Source organism: Martes martes, assembly GCF_963455335.1.
Source record: "Martes martes genome assembly, chromosome: 2".
NCBI classification, from domain to species: domain Eukaryota; kingdom Metazoa; phylum Chordata; class Mammalia; order Carnivora; family Mustelidae; genus Martes; species Martes martes.
The window spans coordinates 76,405,258-76,425,297 of NC_137889.1; the positions used below are offsets into that span (position 1 = coordinate 76,405,258).

Below are 20,040 nucleotides of genomic sequence, written 5' to 3' on the forward strand. Positions count from 1 at the left end.
TTATTAATGATGCCATCTTCTCATTCTACAAAGTGTTGCAGTGTAGAGGATAAATTATGTGCTTACTCCCCTTGTAGGAGAACAGGCTTGCCCAACTTTAGCACTACTGATATATTGGGCTGAATAATTCCTTGGTGTGAGGATTATCCTGTGTTCTAAAGGATGTTTAGCAACATCCCTGGCCTCTATGCATTAGAGGTCTATCCTAGTTATGACAACCAAAATGCCTCCAGTACTTTTAAATAACCCAGGGAGAGAGGGAGATTGCCCCCTTCTGAGAACCATTGTCATGCATTCTAAGGGTTAAAACAATTCTAAAAAAAAAAAAAAAAGGATTTTTTTCTGATGTCAAAAGAAAGAGATCTCCTTCTCTTTTCTCAGAGCTTTTCCTTTAAAAATGTCATTGTAAATTCTCTGTTGCTTTAATTTGCAACACTTTTTTTGAAAAACTAAGAGAAGGGTACCTGGGTAATGGACGTTGGGGAGTGTATGTGCTATGGTGAGTGCTGTGAATTGTGTAAGACTGATGATTCACAGATCTGTACTCCTGAAGCAAATAATACATTATATGTTAATAAAACAAATAAATAAATAAATAAATAAAAACTAAGGGGGCAAAAAAACCCCTCTTGTCAATTTTATAAGCCAAGAAAGTTTTTTATAAAGACATCAGAGCCTACTCTTTGAATCGAGGCCATCAAGGAAGATAGCGCCCTAGCTCCTGTCTCCATGCAAGTTTACCCTACGTGCATGGCTCCATGTCATCAGGGTCTTCTTGTTGTAGAGCTACATGGCATTCTATGTTCTGTTAATTAAAGACAATTAGCCAACCCAGATGTCACATCAATACTGAGTGAATTTAAGATGAACTACGCAGAGCAAAAGGATTCTGTTGAGTCCTTTCACCTATGGGCAAATTATCATATACACACACACACACACACACACACATATATACACACACATATATATACATATATACATAATACATATATATATATATATATATATATATATTTTTTTTTTTAGAGCACAGAGGCAGGGAGAACAGTAGAGGGAGAAGGAGAAGCAGACCTCCTTCTGAGCAGGGAGGTGGATGCAGGGCTCGATCCCAGGACTCTGGGATCATGACCTGAGCTGAAGACTGCTGTCCAATGACTGAGCCATCCAGGATCCCCAAGTTATCATTTATCTTGAATTTGTTTAGGTAATGGATTGCATCTGCCTGCCTATTTTTATAAAAGGTTGAGATTTCCTTCCGTCTTCACCATCTTTGTAGCAAATTGCCTGTGATGCACATCAAGTCTAGTTTAATGCTTATTCGGTAATAAAACCGCTAAATTCTTTTCTGCCTTTGTAGAAAGGATATAGTGGGTTGGCAGGAGATTTTATTTTTATTTTGTCCAATAAGAACAACATCAGTACTGAGGCAGAATGGAGAAAGCTGAAGCAAACTAGGACAAAAGAGTGGGTAAAATTGTGTCAACCATCAGAGAGAAATACAAGAAGCATGGGGTGGTATGCATAACTTTTTTAAAAGCCAACTTCTTCTAACATTTTGGGAGAAAATGTTTTCTTTCCCCCACTCATATTTGCTCCCAAGTTAATACATGCTGAAGATTGCTTCCCTTTATGGTTTGTCTTCTCACCAATGTTCTTTGCTCATGTAGCTTCTACTTTCTTTCTATAGCTGGAAATCCCCTGACATAGAATATCATTGCTTTTCATTTATCCCCTCTGTGAGCTCTTAAGCAAGACTAGTGTTTTGTAGATTTTCTTCAGGAAATGAGGAGGTGATATTGAGGAAGGGCAGCACAGCTGGCAGTAAAAGACTGAGCATGGTGTTCATTAGCCTAGAGTATCTCATTACACTTGCCAAAGGGACTTTCACACTGGCTGATTTTTTCTCTCATCTCTGGATTTACCACTTTGGACTTCCAATCTCTAGTCCAAGGGTAATAAAGAATAACCCAACGCTGTTTTTTTGTGTGGGTAAATTTGGTCCCCTCAGTGTCAAAAACACTATGTAGGTAGGCCGACAGGAAGCCTGGCCCCAATTATAAAAAAATAAATAAATAAAGCAATTAGCAACATTACTGAGCAATGTTAACAGAGTGCAATTGAGAGATGCTATGTGATGTGATAACATTTGAGATGATCAGGGGAAATTGGGGTTGAGAAGAGGAGAGAGTCATAACAAGTTCAAGTTTGGAGAAAGCAGGAAGGGAACAGAAGGGAATGAAATATGGAGACTGAATGCATAAAGATCTTATAGTTGTACAGAAAGAAGCAGACACATGGAAAATAGTTGAATCATCTCGGTGGCAAACCTGTAGATTGAGGATTCATAGTGTCTTGTGATAAGACCCCTGTCCCCCACCCCAGTGCTTCATGGAACCTCTCAACTCCCAAAATATATTTAATTCTTTGTGAGAACTTGCAATATGTCTGTTCACAGATTTGGTCTTACAACACTTAATTATCACCTGTTAAATGTCAGGCACTGTAAAAAGACTCTAAGCATATACTGATGAATAATTTATATTAGTATAATTATACAAATCTCTGCCATCACAGAGGTTATACTCTAACAAAATATTCTCAAGGCTCCCTAGCTCCAGGGGCACCTCGGTCACTCAGTCGGTTAAGTTGTCTGTCTCTTGATTTCAGCTCAGGTCATGATCTCAAGGTCTTTAAATCAAGCCTCACGATGGGCTCCATGTTCAGTGGGGAGTTTACTGGATATTCTCTCTCTCTCCTTCTCCCTCTGCCCTGCCACTGCTCACACACACTCACTCTCAAATAAATAAATCTAAAAAAAAAAAAAAAAAATTAGTTTCCCTGGCTCCCTCCTGTCATATGTATCTTTACACTCAACTCAATATAACTTAATATAACTTAGATTTTTTTCATATCTGATAAACCTAGTTAAAACATCAGAAAAAGAAAAAAGTTGAAGAAAATAAATTTCCTTTGAGATTTGGTTTTAAACCTTATGCCTTGCTGATTTTGGATGTTTTCTGGATTTTTATTTATAGGTTGAAGCTTACAGTATCCATTTTTTATAGATCAAAATAACTGCTGGTAATTTCATGTGGTTAAACAACATATTTTTCTTTATATCTGAAGACTACTATAAGAATAAATTATCTCTTTCAAATTTTGTTAACATTAAAGTTGATTTTCTATATAATTATGTGCTTCTGGCTAAATAGTCAAAATACTTTAATTAAAGTCAAAATTATCTGAGATTAAATAATTATGAAAAGAAAGAGTATTCCTAACATTGAAGAATAAGATGATGTGAATCAAAATTGACAATATGATATATAAATAAGCTCTAATAACATTTCAAAATATAAATTTGGTCCTAGGTTCACTTCAAAAAAATTACAAGAACAGTGAAAAATTAGACGGAGCAGCATAATAATCTAGTGGTTTCTATATATTATTGAAAAAAAATCTGGTTCTTTGGATATATGGTTTACTCACGCTTACAAGAAAATCACCTGGCATTAGATAGTCTACTGCTCCCTATATTCAATGGCATTGATTATAAGCTGTGGTTTTATAAGTCCAAATATGAACAACTGAAATAGCACTGTCAGAAGTAGATTCAAGCATGTTTTTTCAGTTCCTGGAGAATTCCTCCTCCTCTTGGAATTTTTTGTTGGTTCAAGGCAGTTCTAGCAACTATACATGTTCATGATGAAATTCACACTTATGTTTAAAGAGAACTGTGGTATGGAAAAAAGCAGGGGCTTATTCTCGTATTATTCTAGACAGATATCTAGGGTGGGGAATCTGTTATTTAGCCTGCTCTTCCTGCCCTTGTCACCACACCAGAAAGGCGGGCTTACCCTGAGCAGGAAATGATTGTGAAAATTACTTGTGACAACCAGAAAAGAGAAAACGATACACTTTTGTAACACCTAGTTTATCTAAAGCATAAATCAAAGAAAATGCACATAGGAGCTTAAAAAGTAACAATATTTACAAGCATTAAGAATTAAGCAATAATATTGTTCATAATAAAATGAAATAACAAAAATTGCTCAGGGGCACCTGGGTGGTGCAGTTGGTTAGGCACCCGTCTTTGGCTCAGGTCATGATCCCAGGGTCCAGGATCAAGCCCTGTGTCTGGCTTCCTGCTCAGTGGGAAGTCTGCTTCGCCTTCTGCCCTTCCCCCAAACGTGTTCTCTCTCTCTCAACTCTTTTTTTATCACGTTATGTTAGTCACCATACAATACATCATTAGTTTTTGATGTAGTGTTTTAACATTCATTGTTTACATATAACACCCAGAATAAAGTCTTTAATAAAAAAAATTTTAATATGGTTGTTGAAATAGGAATAAAATGAGTATACTGCAGATGAGTTGACTTTTTTCTCAGGTAGTTAAGATTTTCTGTAGCTACCTGAAAATGACATGATGGGAATATCTGTGTCTGGTATTAACCACTGCAAACCCTTCCTCGTCCACTGAAGTAGCAGGAGGGCTTCTCTCTACCACTCCTTACTGTTACCTGGCATAGTGTACTCAAGTTAATAAACATAACTATTTTATCAAAAGTCTAAGTGAGTATGTTTTTTTTTTTTAAACAGTAAGTTTTCCAAAATGAAAAAGGCGTAACAAAGTCAGTTGGGCATTATCTTTGGATTACCTGTGTCTCTATATCATCCTTCCCCCATCTCTACTACTTTTGCTTACACATCAAATTACTGCAGCTCTTAAAATATTTGCAAATAGAATGAGAAAAGTCTAGCTATTTATGCATGCCTGACGTGACCTGTCTTGATGGAGGACAGGAAACAAAGACACTTGGGTTTTGGTAAAGTATAGACAGAAAGAGTTGACATATATTCCTTTAAGCATTTAGGAATAGAAGGGAGAGTCTGAATTCAAGCATCAGCTGTCTAAACTCTGAGATCGTCAATACGGTCATCCTAAATGTGTTACGGTTTCTGACCAAAAGCTCTTATGAAAACAGAGTTAGATTCCACTTAAATAAAATCTTTTCATTATCATGTTCTAATAAGACAAAAAAGGAAACTCTTTCTGGTAAGAATCCTATTCTTTAAGGAAAATCATCAAAATGAGGACAGGGAGCAATCTGTCACAGCCTTAATCAGGGTACACAATAGAATACAAGGAAAAGAAGTAGGAAAAGTGTAACAGAAAACAATGAAACAAAAGATGCTCGGTTAACTCTAGGAGAAAAGAGAGGTGAGACAGATCAATTGGAGGAAGAGGACTTCAAATCAGTTATTATTGAGTGTGGGAAGCCTGAGTCAGTGGACTTGAATGGAGAAAAAAGAAAATAATCAAAAAGCACAAGTTACAGTGAGTCGCTTTACCCCTTTTTCCCTATCTCCTGAACTGCCATCAAAACTCCTAGCTCAGCAGTATGTACATATACACAACAAGAGTATTTATAGATACAGCTGTAGCTACTGGTCAATATAACCTTTTATTTTATTATTTTATTTTATGGGAAAGGGAAGCATTATTCTTAATGAACTTTAACAATATCCACTATATCTCTAGAGAGATTTAGATTTTTTTTACATCTAACTCATATTTTAACTTAGTTTAAAATAAGTCAGAATAACTTTACAAATTCACAAATGAAAGTTATACTTTTAATGGTAGGTAAATATTAACCTATAGATTTAGATGCAACTAAAGGTTTGTGAAGTCAATCATATACCAACACAAAAAAAACAAACAAAAAACTCGCTGCTTTCAAAACCTGCTATTTCAAACTATTTCAATTTGCACTTCGTAAATTCAACTTTTTAATAAATATTTTTGCATTTTGATTCTAGATGATTCTATTTAGAGCACTCCACTCCAACACTTCTCCATGGATTTAGATCATCTTTATTCCCAATAAGCCAAACACCAAATGGGCCCAATTATTTTCTATTTTAACAATGTTTTCATTAGTTGTAGATCTTAATTTGGTATATGAAATTTTTAATTAGATAATGCAATTTTTAAAGCTGTTGAATAGCATCTTGAGACAAATTTGCAACACTTATCATGATCCTCCCTCTCAATAACTTGCAATCTGACACAGTATTCCTTATGCTTCTCTGAAACAGCAGTCTATATGAATCAACTTGAGTATCAGACTAAAAACAGTTACAAACTTTGTAAAGGTGAAAAGTACCAGTGTGGTTTAGAGTGTTCAGCTGAGTGCTTTTTCAACTGACTTACTGTGCTACTGGCATGCTCTTTTGGCTTACACCACCTACCTCTTTGGCTTACACCTACCTACACCACCTACCTATTCAGTATGCATGTGGGATCTCTCAAAACTCTTCTGTTAAAAGAAAGGAGATTGATGACATAATGAATATTATTTTTAATAGACACTTGAACAGCACCTATTTGTATCCTTAATGATTTCAGTGGCCCAAAACACTTCCATGAGTTCCATGAAGGTCTGTCGACCACAACAAAGATACACTGGGTCAAAGCAGTACCAGATAGAACTGTCCTTGTAGGCAAAGTAGCAAATGAGACCATTCATGTAAAGCACCTTCAGTGCTAGTAAGCATCTATTGTTGTTGATGATGATGATGATGAAGGTAATGATGAATGACTACTCTATTTTTCAATCACGCTAAATACTAGCATCGTGCTATTAAGTGCTGTTTCAATTCAATATGTTTTAAGACATACTAGAGATTGTGCCTGGTTTAGAGAATCAACTAGAGAATGATCAACAATAATGCTGCTCTCTATTCTGGCTTCTCTTCCTCCAGGGAAGATTCAGATCACCAGTCATTGCATGCCTTCCTCCAAAGACCAGAGGAGCCTTTACAACCTTCCTATGTGGTGTCCAAGCACCCAAGACTAATTTTGACTTTGCCTGACAAAAGCGATTGCCATTCTAGAGGTCTTATCTCAAGGATTACGGAGTTTAAATGACAGTTGATCACCCAAAGTAGCATCCAAGAAAAGGATGTGAAGTTTAGAAGTAGAAGAGACTTAGGAATTTAAAAATAATAATAATACACACACACACACACACACACACACACACGGGATAAAGAGATTATTCAAAGAAATTTACTAAAATATGGTTGATAGGGAATAAGTAAGTAATAGGTATATACATTATATAACCTCAAAACTTCATCCAAAACTCATAAGTCAGGTGTGTTTAAAAAATATTAATATCAGGAAATCCTACCTTCTATTATTTAGTACCTTTAGTATGGTCTGGGGTAACATTCTACAATCAAAAATATTCATATTTCTGCAGCAAAATGCATGAATATATCTTCTAAGTGTTATAAATAAAGCTTATACAGAGCTTTATGTAATTTTAGATTATATCAGGTCAGCAATTATAGATAAGAATTTTTTTACATGTATTTAGGATGGAATACTAGGAAAAAGAAGTCTTGATGTATGATGTGTAAGTAGATATAGTCATAATATGTTGGCATTATCACTGTGAAATAAAATGAAATCTGTATTTGATCTCTGCCCATGTTCCTGATACAAAGCTACTAAAACCCTTGTAGTTTCCTGAGTGATAGGGTTGTTAAGAGGTTCTTACACGGAGCCCCTAAATCCCTGGGAATTTCCTGGATGATAGAAATGTCTTATGTTCTAATGAGGCAATTCTTGGTAGGCTTCTGGATAACTTCGGGATGGGGGCTAGTCACCAGAAACCACAAGCCATGATTATTAGAAGCTTGGAAAGTTCAGGAGCCCCTGGGTGACTCAGTTCGTTAAGCAACAGACTCTTGATTTCAGTTCAGGTCATGATCTCCTGGTTGTGAGATCTTTGGGCTCCACAGGCTCCACACTCAGCACCTAGCCTGCTTGAGATTCTCTCTCTCCCTCTCCCTCTCTCAAGCACTCCCTCTGTCTGTAAAAAAAAAAAAAAAAAAGAGGGAAAAAAAAAAGATGCTTAGAACTTTCAATCTCACCTTCCCATCCTCTGGGGAGGTGAGAGGGCCTGGGAATTGAGTTAATAATTGGTCATGCATACATGAGGAAGCCTCCACACCAATCTCTAAATTATGGGTTTGAGGGGTTTCTCCTTTGGTGAATGTATCCACATGCTGGGAGAGTGGAACACCCCAACTCCACAGGGACAGAACTCCTGGGCTTGGGACCCTTCCAGACCTTTTCCTATGTACATCTTCATTTGGCTACTTATCTGTATACTGTATAATACCTTTTATAATAAACCAATAAATGTAAATAAAAAAATTTCTCTGAGTTTTGTGAGCCATTATAACAAATTATCAAACCTAAGGAGGGATTGTGGGAACCCAGGGTTTATAGTAAATTGATTGACAACATGAAATTTACAACTAGTGTCTGAAATGGGAGCAGTTTTGTGGGATCGAGCCCTTGCCTGTGAGGTCTGTGCTAATTCCAGGTAGTTAGTGTCAGAATTGAATTAAACTGTAGAACACCCAACCAATATCCTAAGAGTTGGAGAAATGGTGGTTGGTGTGAGAGAAAACCCCACACATTTGGTGTCAAAATGTTCTGTGGGTAGAGAAACAGTTTTCCTTAAATCACTATCCTCAAAAACGTTCCTGTGGTAAATTCGAGAGTAGTGAAGGACTCTGACCACTATACTATGTGAAAAGGTTACTTCTTAAATTATCTAGGTTCTATATTATACTGTCTAGCTCTTGAAATTCAATGCCTTAGTATACCTTCTGAGAGAAAGGAAGAGAGATTTGAAACCCCATAGTTGAGAAACTCTTATTCTTTCAAATTTTCTCTTAATCTTCTATGATTTAGAATGTGCATAATGGAGTTCCACATCTGATGTAGATGAGTAGCCTTTATTGGACCTGATCTTCCCAAGGTAACAGTTATAAATATTAGGCTGAAAAAAAAAATGATGAACCAGAGCCAACTTACAGAAGCTTTCACTGGCCAAAGATGAAACTATTTGAACTTCTTCAATGATGAAAAGAGACAATGGATCTAAACCTATCAAATGTGTTCAAATCCATGTGCTGATCACTTTCCGATACCTGGGAAAGAGATACATGGTATTAAGCACGTATCTTCTCTTTCCTGAAAGAACTATACCATTGGGCAGCCCAATAATGGATAAAGGAGAACATCTTTTCATTAATGTATTTAATGTAAAAAATGTAAAAGAAATTATGGAATTAAAACACACACACACATATACATATATATTATTTTAGGAAAAAGGAATGCTTAATGTCTCTCTCTTTATATACCCACACACATATACATGTATGCTTAATGCCTTAATATATGTATCTAGATAGATGGTAGATGATAGATGATAGATAGATAGATATCAAACACTCATGTTTGCTTGACATCATAAGAAAAGACAGAGGAACATAGTCTCTTCTCATAGCTAGAGTGATCCTTTTAAATGTAAGTCATATTTTATCCTATCTCTGGTCAAAATCACAATAGCTCTCAATTTTCTGAAGAGTAAAAATCAACGTCCTTCTGAATGTCTTTAAGAACCTATAAGAGCTGTCCTTGAATTAGCTCCTTATCTCATCTCTCTCTCTTGACTATACTCCAGCTTCAGTGATTTCCTTCCTGTTCTTTAACACATGAAATGTGCTTGAACGTCAAGGCCTTTGCATTGGCTGTATTTTCTGTCTGGAGTGCTCTTTTTTCTTACTGCCACACAGCTAACTTCTTGCCTTTTTCAAATCTTTGCACAAAAGCTCTCTTTTCAATGAGGATTATGGATGCATCCCATTAGAAATTACCTCCAACTCTCCTACTTCTTTTGCCAAATGCACACCCTTTCTGCCTCTCCTCTTTATCTTTCTAAGGCTCTTATCATTACTCGTATTCACTACTATATTGCTATAAGTTGAACTGCAACCCCCTCCCATCTCCTACAACACACATGCTGAAATCCTAACCCAGGACCTCAGAATGTGACCTTATTTGGAAACAGGGTCGTTGCAAATGTAATTAGTTAAATTAGGATGAGGTCTTACTGGAATGGTGGCAAGGTTGGGGGCTCCTCCAACATGACTGGTGTCCTTCTAGGAAGAGGGAAATTTGAACATAGACAAAGGGAGGACATCATACGAGAATGAAGGCAGAGATTAGTTATGCACCTGCAAAAACCACCAAAGATCACTGACTAACCCTGAAGCTAGGAAGAGGCGAGGAAGGATTCCTCTGTGAGTTTTCATTGGAGCGTTGCCCTGTGGACACATTGATTTCAGATTTGCAGCCTTCAGAACTGTCAGACAATAATTTTCTGTGTTTTTTTTTTTTTTTTTTAAGGCACGTAGCTTATAGCACTCTGTTAAGGCAGTCTTAGGAAATGAACACATCTATCTGTATACTATGTGATTACTATCTAATTCACTTTTTATTGTTCTTATTGCTTATTGTTTGTCCACCTCCTGCTATGGACTCCCCTTCTCCTGCAAGGCAAACATAAAATAGGAGGGATATTTTTTATTACTATTTCCAAAGCACCTACAAGAGTTCCTGGCCCACAGCAGGTATTCAACACTATCTGAATGAAGTAATCCATGTATAAATTTCTTCATCATTTAATCATTTTAGTTGCTTTTTGTGCATTTCCCAGTCATTGTTTTTGTTGCTGTTGTTTTAGTGTTTTATTACCCATAGCAACGGGCAACATAGTCAGCTGGAATAATTTAAATAAGCACCAAAACTCGATTTAACACCTCTTCTGAAATAAATATATTTTTAAAATATTTTATTTATTTATTTGACAGACAGAGATCACAAGAAGGCAGAGAGGCAGGCAGAGAGAGAGGGGGAAGCAGGCTCCCTGCTGTGCAGAGAGCCCGATGCGGGGCTCGATCACAGGACCCTGGAATCATGACCTGAGCCGAAGGCAGAGGCTTTAACCCACTGAGCCACCCAGGCACACCAAAATAAATATTTTTCAATAATTGTGAAAAGTAATGAGGTTGACCACTTGTAATTTCCTATCTATTTATTTCCCCTAGCCTTGCTTTGTGAAGATGCTAGAGAACAAGTAATCAAGTCAGATACCAAAAGAGAATAGGAGAGTTAAGATAATCAGCTCTCGAGCAATGGAGAGTTGACTGAACATAAATTGTTTAACTCCCTAACCAAATCTCCATAGAAGAAATGATCATTCATAAAAAACTTTCAAAACTATTATCCCTCCTTCCCCCCTTAATGACTTCCAGCCGCCAATCTGTTCAGACTTCTCAACTTTCAATTAAGAACTTCTGGTTAGGGTAGAGAAATTGCCTCCTTTGAGTTCAGTAGTCTAAAAGTTCCAAATTAGTTTATTGAGTTTGACTAAGCTCACCTCTCAGCAAGCCTAAAATCTGTGAAGTTTTATAAATATTCTACATTTACGAATGTAAGTTACTCTACCAGGATAAAATATCTCTGTCTTTGGTTATATTTGCATTTATGGGGAGATCCCTGCCCCCCCCGCCCACTAAAATTAAACCTTGAAATTGACTGTCCCAGTGAAAGTGAAAATACCTATTGCCTTCAAAAACAAGAGGTCATTCTTCGACTTCCTAGTTTTTGGTCTAGTGTAAGACAACAGTCTTGAAGCTAAGCACTGTGAGGGGCAAAGGTTTTAAATCACAAAAGTTTTCTCTCCCAAAAACAAACCTTGGGGGCATCTGGGTGGCTCAGTGGTTAAGCCTCTGCCTTCAGCTCAAGTTGTGATCTCTGGGATTGAGCCCTGCATCAGGATCCCTGCTCAGCGAGGAGCCTGCTTCCCCCTCTCTCTCTGCCTTCCTCTCTGCCTACTTGTGATCTCTGTCTGTCAAATAAATAAATAAAATCTTAAAAAAAAAAAAAAGAAGCAAACTTTGATGTTCTGAGCGGTTTTACTATAAGCCACAGTGAAGAGAAAAATGAAGATCTGGGGGATATTCTTGATAGGCAGAAAGAAGTACAGGCCCTTAGAATAAAAAGGAGAGAAAAGAAAGAGAAAAGCAAGAATGGACCCAAGTTCTTTCACTTTTTTTAACCTGTTATCATACAAAAACCTGGGGTGGGCACTCATATAGCACCAGACAGATCAGAGAAGCTAAAAGTAGAGGCAACTGTACGCAGTTTCATATTTGAAAATCTAGAAAGAGACTGGAAAGCGGAGTGCTTTTATAGCAATGTAGAGTGAGCACAACAGCACAGATACGGCAGCTGAGAGTGTCTGGGCTGAGAAGGCCTCAGTAACCCATGCTGCCTGTTTCAGTTCTTAGTGATCTATAGAAGGAGTAGAATTGCATAAGCTCCTGCAGAGTCCTTGGTCATGAATTTAAAGTTTCCCAGTAGTTGCCAAACTTGACAGGTACAAGACCTATAGAGCAGAGAGTCTAGGCTCAGAACAAAACGGAGAGCATGGCTGAGTCTCCGTGTGACCACACAGATAATGAAATGTCAGCAGGGGTGGACTCTGGCTGGACTCTCAGCTCCTCACCTTGCTGAGAACAGGCCATACATTATACAGGTAGACATGACATGGAGACCAGGCAGGAGAACTACTCCTCCGCTGGAGTTCAGTGGGAGTCAGCGCAAGGCACCATGCGGACCAGCACCATTTTCAGCTTCCCGCATGTGTAGACAACATCTAGGGAAGGAGCAGGAGGGTGTGTGAAAGAAAAACTCCGTGGAGTCTGGATTTTCAATAGATTAGATACCTACCAGAATTACCTATTTGCAAATCTAAAATGTTTCCTGTTTTGTTTTATTGTGGGTTTTTTTTTTTTGTTTTTTGTTTTGTTTTGTTTTGTTTTTGTGGACAGGAGTCAATATAGGGGAGGGTTAAATCAGTTATAGGAACTGAAGACAGCAATGTTATCTTGCACATATGAGCTGTTTGTTAAAATATTCAAAGATTTTCGGGGACTCGGTTTTACAAAAAACTGTCTGAAATAAACAAAAATTTTTAATTGTAAAGTTTACTAAAATAGCATATGAGACCTCAGTACTGAAATAGCACAGAGTCTATCAATCATTCTGTATCTTGACCAAAAAACTTAACCTTTTTCTCCCCCCTGTGGATACTCAAAGTATTTTTAAATTATTTAATATTTGGAAATACAGATATTATTTATATTTCACATTTTAGATTGTAAAAGATGTATATAAAAACAATCTTTCTTTGATAGTGTTAATGTGGTATGAGACTAGAAAAGATTTAAAATCTACTTTTATTTGTTAATTAATTGTGTGTTACTAGACAGTGGGGGCAAATGAACAATCTGACCAATTATCGATAATAGGAAATCAGTGTTTTCCTGCCAAATCTGTACCCATTGCTTACAGTTATAATCATGACTTGGGTGTACAGCTATCATTTGTTATGATTTGCTGAGCATACTAAATGTTTTCTGTATTTTCACAGACTAAATATTAAGAAGTCTATGAAGTAGACATGAAGATAAATAGATAATATACATTCCTCATATCTAAAATTAAATGAGTCTCAGGAAAAATATTTTTGTTTATTATAATTTTGAACCAAAAATACAGAGTTGGTTAGATACAACTTTTATTTTAAACGAAAGTTACAATTCATTTGTTTACAAGACAAGATGAAATGAACATTGATACAACTACTTCGTAAAGTGAAATTATAGATTGCATTGACACCAACTTTATATAACTAAATGAATTCATCATATTATATATAACACATTAAAGTTATTTTCCACATATTATGAACTGACATTCAAATCCAGAACTCTGTTACATAAATTCAATTTCATGTTACTAAAATTTGTTTAGTTTACATACAGAGTTATTGTGAATATGTTTTAGACGGTCGCAACATTTATTCTTTCCTTGGTAAACATTCAGAATTATGACATATGAAGACACTGTATCAGGGAAATTAAATCAGCTTTGATCCCATTATTAAGAAAGCCATACAGAATAGGATTAAGGCAACAGGACATCATGCCTAACAAATGACAAATGCAATACACCAACTTGAAATGCCTGTTTGAAATAAGGTTATCATTAAAATCAGTGACCACATGGAAAAGGTGTAGGGGCATCCAGCTAACAGCAAACACTAGTATCAGTATGGTCAGTCTATAGAAAACACTTCGAGATCTCTTTTTGATTCTCATGATAGAACGGTTTACTCTCATTTCATGAACATCTGAGTTTTCTTCAGGTTTCATCTCAAAGCAGGTGGGGACCCTTGGTATGAACTTACTGGATGAAGAGGGCTGACTTTTTACGGAACCAAAGTTTTCTGGAAGTATTCTTGAGTGGTTCTCTTGAGGAGGTCTTGCTGGAGCAGGTAACACACAGGCTGTCTTCTTGCTGTATCTTCTTCTGTGTTTTCTGATGAATGAATAACTCCATTTATGGCTGCTGGCAATTTTCACCTGAGACCCACTCTTTTTGAATGGATGAAGAGTTAAGTTGATCATCTCATTTTCTTCTAGTTTGTTTTCTTTGTTGGACAACCCACAGCTTATACTCCTGCAGACACTGGTGTGACTTACAGTGAGACACACCAAGGGAAGAATATACTGCACTAGCAATAAAGAGATAGTAAAAGCAATTCTGTACGAATCAGATGGCCACGACTCAACACATAAATATCTGCTGCTCAGCAATGCTGAGCCAAACGTTTCCTGAAGTTCCACCAGACTGTGAAACACTGGAAGGGGAGAACAAATTGCAAAACCTAGTGTCCAGACTGTAGCAATCAGGAAGTAGCCATGATTTGCTGTTAAATTATTAGATATAGGGTGTTTTATCATGTGATACCTGACAATGGCAATTGATATCAGAATTAAAGTTGAGACCAGAACGGACACGCATTGAAGAAAAGGCATAATATGACACATGACTTTGCCAAACATCCACTGATCCAGCAGGACAGAGGTCAGTGTGAAAGGGGAGCAAAACAGCACAACCAAAATATCAGAGAAGGCCAAATTTCCTATGAGGAAGTTGACCGTCGTCTTCTGATTACGCTTTCTCATGAGAGCCATTAAAATAAGTAGATTGCCCATAAAACCAAGAAGACTTACAAACGTATAAAGTCCAATCAGAAAATACTGCAAGTCATCCACACTGCTTTTATAGTCATCCCAGACGGGGAAATCAGAATTCCGAGTGGCAGCAGTATTGTTCTCAGTGGCAGGGGTCTTGTTATAAAACTCCTGGAGTTCTAAATCCATATTATAGCTCTGCTTGGAATAAAAAGACATTAGTTACCAACTTTAAAAAAATTACATGACTACTATACATTAATCCACTGAGAGGGAAATGAAATTTTAAAATTTATTCCCATACCTTATTAATCTCCTAAACAAAGTTTCTTGAGGTCTTTAATTGGTTCCAAGTGCAGGGCAGATATCAGCCAATAACAATTACAGTAAGTCTAAGTCTATCATCATTTCTATGGTGTGTTACCTTGTGTTTAAATAGCAGATCATGTTTTTTAGATTTACGTAGATATAATGAAAGGGAAGGAAAAGGCAAATGTATATAAAAACTTCAAGATATCTAATTTACAATAGCTCATTACTATGGTGTGGTCATATACTCTTACCTTAAACATTCATTTGTTTCCAACTTCAGTCAAGGTCAAACTTAAAAGTCTCCTGCCCTGAAGTATTCCTTGATCTACTCAATTGGCTGCAAGTCTCCTCTTTGGAACCCCCATATTGCTCTGTTTATAGCTCTCTGGTGCTATATGTCACAATTTGCTTTGCAATGCAATTAGAAAACATAGCAGCCTACCTTATCTATTAATAAGCAATGGAAAAGCAGAAAACTGCCCTTTATTCATTGTGGTATCTACCACAATACATGACCCAGTAACTCCACCATTGTAGGTGCTAAATAAATATTTATGGGAAAATGAAGAATTCAAACAAATGTCTAGTACCCTAAATATTATCTAGTTTATGTGTATTCCAATGAAGCTTCTCAAGTGTAGCTTCTCAAATGTAGCAACACTATCCCAGGAGTTAGTCTATAGTACAGGCACTTACTAAGTGTTTATCAAGCTGTACTATTGACTATGTGTGCACAATACTCAATGGCAAAGTCATTCCTTGATCAATTCTTAGTCCTTTGAGATGAGCCAGATTATCATAGCTAGGATAGCCACTGACCAGCTAGTGTTTTTAAAAACAAAATTTACCTGTTTATTTTTTAATTTAAAAATTGAAAATAACTTTCAGCTTTAGAAAGATTGAATAAATTCATATCATCTGAGGAAAATTTATATCTTGCAGTAAAATGTAGAAGTAATACTAATATCATACCCCATAATAAGTTTTCTCTTATGTTTTTCCCTCTCCTAATGCTCATTCACTCATTTAACATTCTTTTATTCATTTTATTTTGGTGTGATTGCAGTCAACCTTGTGCTGCTTTCCCTGTAGCCCCAGGCCAATCCATCCCACCTACACACAACCATACACACGCCTAATAACATGCTCTACACTAAATGAGCATTTTGTGAATCTTTGCTCCAGTGACTTCTTACAACTGGAGATACTGCAGATGGGGCCAGGGGAAGGAAGGGAATGCTAAACTGTTTCTTTAACTTGCCATCTTATAGTATGGAGGCCAAAGGCAGGATACCCAAGATGAGCCATGCAATGGCAGGTAGATTATTTTGAGCTGAAAATAATCAAGACCCAAAAGACTCAGGTAGAAACTCTGACCTCCCCACCAACTGCCTAAAAAAAATTTAGATAGAGGACCTGTACCAGCAAAAGAGCTATTTATAGAGATTCCTTTTTGCCTAAGAAACATATGTGCACAACAGGGCAACCTTCATTTTCCAAACATCTCCTCTCACCTTCCTGCCAATGGCTTTTCTCCCTTACCCCTCTCCTTAGTTCAGGATGACATATATACCTCATTTTGCCTGTCTTTGGAATTTCCATGCCTGTGCAGATTCCCTGTAGGCAGGAAACTAAATTTGATTTTCTTCTGTTAATCTGTCTCATGGAAATTTAGTTATTAGTCCAACTAGAAGAACTTTGGACAAAGAAAAATTTCTTCCTCCCTGACAATAGCCAGGGGATATTTCAAACAGTAGGAATTATTTGTCTAATAAGATTTGTCTTGTTTTTTTTTTTTAATTGAAAATCAAAGAGAGAGAAAATGAAAGAAAAAAACTCATTTTTTTTTCTTTTCTTAAATTTACTCCTTCACTTCTCTGAAAAGAACCATAAGCAAACCTATAATGGAAATGTAGATCTATTTAATAATTATCTACTTTTCAGCAAGTGTTATAATGAACACTGCACAGTTTTATAAAACATAAATACTTTATACATAATAAGAGTAATGCAATATGTGTGCTTTTTTAATCTCAGAGTGCTAGAGAAATTATGAAATGTAACCAGAAAGTTTTTGAAATGAAATATTATTTTAGAAGAAATTCCATATTGACTGTGTGAAACCTTTGTTGTGTTTGCTTAGACATTTCCTTTAGTATCTAGTTTTAGCTCCCACCATCAGAATTCCCAGGCTGCAACATCAAACTTTAATCCTCAGAGTAAAAAGTGAAAAGTTCTTTGTCAAACTGTGGTGACTTTTAGAAAGCAATGTCTTTGTAGACTTAGGTACTTTTCTGATATCATAATTTTCTTATAAAAATTGATCTATAGCTGACACCAAGACAAATGAAATCTTCCGAATAGACTTTAGGTATGTTAAGTAGATAGTTCTTAAAAAGAATAGGAGGAAGTGCAGGGAACTCAAAGGATACCGAAAGACAGCTAATATATTTAAATAAGGTTCCTTTGTTAGGATAATTCCCTGTCTTATGATAAGGCACATCTTTTCACAAAGGATGACAGTCACACACAAAAGAATAAAATATATGTTTTTCCCCCTCTAGCAATGATAAAATATCAGCTACTGCCTATTTTGCTATGATCCTGGAACAATGGCGAGATTCCATATTCTCAGATATTCCCATGATTTTATTTTTAAAGCTAGAATCTGGCAAAATTTGAGTTGGAAAGATAAATACAGCTTTGCTCAGCTGACAAACACGCAGGCTCGCACCACGCTCTCCTAATTCTAACAGCAGAGTTTCTTTTCCCTTGAGAAATCTGAAATGTAAAATTGCATTCCGGCTCAAAATTCTGCTGAGAGCCTCAGGCTATTGCATGGTCTCTGGCAAAGTCTTTCGACTTTGATCCAACACGATGGTTAAGTTCCTTTAAAAGATACACTAAAGATCTGTGAACTTGGGGATAAAAAATGCCTTGTTTCTGGAATTCAAGGTGTGTACATGTATGGTATTGCTCGCATTTGTCCTATGGGGCCACCTTGCAAACAGGAACGCAAATCCAGGCGCGCGGCTGCCTCCAGGTCTGCGGCCAGCTGCGGGACTGCGCGGCAGGTGGACTGACCGAGGGGTGCCCGGTGGACTGCGCCCCAGGACCGCGCCAGAGCCCGGCTACGGCTGTGCACTAGCTGAACACCCGGTGGGCTGCGGTCCCCCTGCCTCGGATTCCGCCGGGCTGCCCTCGCGGCTCGCCCCCAAGGGAAGCGCTAGGTCCCCGCAGAACCCCCTCCCGTTAGCTCCCGATCCAGCCCCAGCGCGGATTCCGGACACTCCTGGATTCGGCCAGCGCCTGCCCCACCCCGGGTGAGTAGTTGCCCCGAGCCAAAGAATTCCGCTTGGTCCCTTCCCCCTCTCCCTTGACGCCTAGCAATTGCCTGTTCCTCCACCCCAAACCCCCACTTTTCCAGTCGCTCTGCCTTTGGCTTCCCCACTAGCCCTCTCGGGAGCCCGGACTACACCCGGGACCCGGGACGGGTGCGGCTCTCCGGCCCCGCACCGACTCTCTGCCCGAGCGGGGAACGGCCTCGGCCCCTCCCTGCAGGCCCACCCCCGCGCGGAAGGGAGCGGTGGGGAGAGGCTGAACCCGGTACCTCGGGGCGCCCGGGCCGGTGCTGGTGCCTCCGCTCCCGGGAACGCGGTCGCTTCTGCGCCCGGGCGGCGGCGACTGCAGGGGGAGTACCTGGAGGTGGCGGTGGGGATGTGGTGGGGGTAGGGAGGAAGGAGCGGGGAGCAGCGGGGGTTTTAGAGGCGCCTCGGGAACACGTGACTGTTCCCGGGACCCCGGAGACCCTGCTCTAGGGCGCCTGCTCCGAGACAGCCTCTCCCCAAGCTCGGGTTCGGGGCATCCCAGCCCCTACCTTGCTGTCTGGGGCCCCAGCGAGAAGCTGCAGGCCCTGGAGATGGCACCCCGTCACTCTGGCCTCTGGTTCTCGGCCGAGGCCAAGTTAACTTGCCGAGCAGGAAGATTTTTGCCGGTTCTGTCCCCAGCCTGGTGAAGTGAACTCGGAGGAGTCTTGAGATGATGTGGGAATGAGCGCAGGGGTACCTCTAAGAGCTTAGGCTCCATGAGAAAAAGCTTCAAGGCCCAGGTTTTCTCTTTGTTCGAAAAAAATAAAAACCAAAACCAAAACAGAATGCTGCTCTTTTTGCACCTTTTTGGAATGAAGAGGGGAGAAGTCTAGGCAGGGAGGCTGATCTGAAAGGGTGGGAGACACAAAGGGGTCAGAATAGGAAAAAGGGTATTCCCATTCCTAAGGAGAAGTAGTTGTGGGCGTGGGCAAGCGGCGTGGAACTGAGGAGTGAGGTGGAAACGGAATCCACGTTTCTCAGGACTGTTGGGTAACATAAAGAAGACGGACGGAGCGGGGTGTGTTGGGGGGAGAAGGAAAAAGAGTAGTCATAGGTTTTTATTGTTGTTGTTGTTGTTTTTAAAACAACAACCAAAACACACTACAAAATTTGGTTCTCTGTTTCTCCTCAATGTGATTTCCGTCCCCATTGTTTCCAAATCTGTATTGCAGGTTTGCCTTATTTTTGTTAGTCATTCTTTGGCAGGTATTTTAGGCTTCTCTGTGCTCTGTGTTTATCTGAGTGTGTGTGTGTGTGTGTGTGTGTGTGTGTGTAGGAGGCAGGGAGTGCGAAGAGAGAGAGATAGACACTGGAGAGATTGGAAAGAGGTCATATGTTCTTGACCATGGCCTTGCAGGTGAAAGATTGTATT

The 20,040-nt window shown here is 38.5% G+C and overlaps 1 protein-coding gene across 1 annotated transcript; it reads right to left on the reverse strand.

Annotated features, from left to right (window-relative positions):
* Positions 1-13,836: 13,836 nt before the first annotated feature.
* Positions 13,837-18,365, reverse strand: NPY5R (neuropeptide Y receptor Y5; the record flags this gene model as incomplete). The annotated part of the gene is made up of 2 exons (XM_080797130.1): positions 18,282-18,365; positions 13,837-15,186 (listed from the first exon to the last, which is right to left on the reverse strand). The coding sequence occupies exon 2, from the start codon at positions 15,175-15,177 to the stop codon at positions 13,837-13,839; it is 1,341 nt and encodes a 446-aa protein (XP_080653256.1). The 5' UTR covers positions 15,178-15,186; positions 18,282-18,365.
* Positions 18,366-20,040: the final 1,675 nt, after the last annotated feature.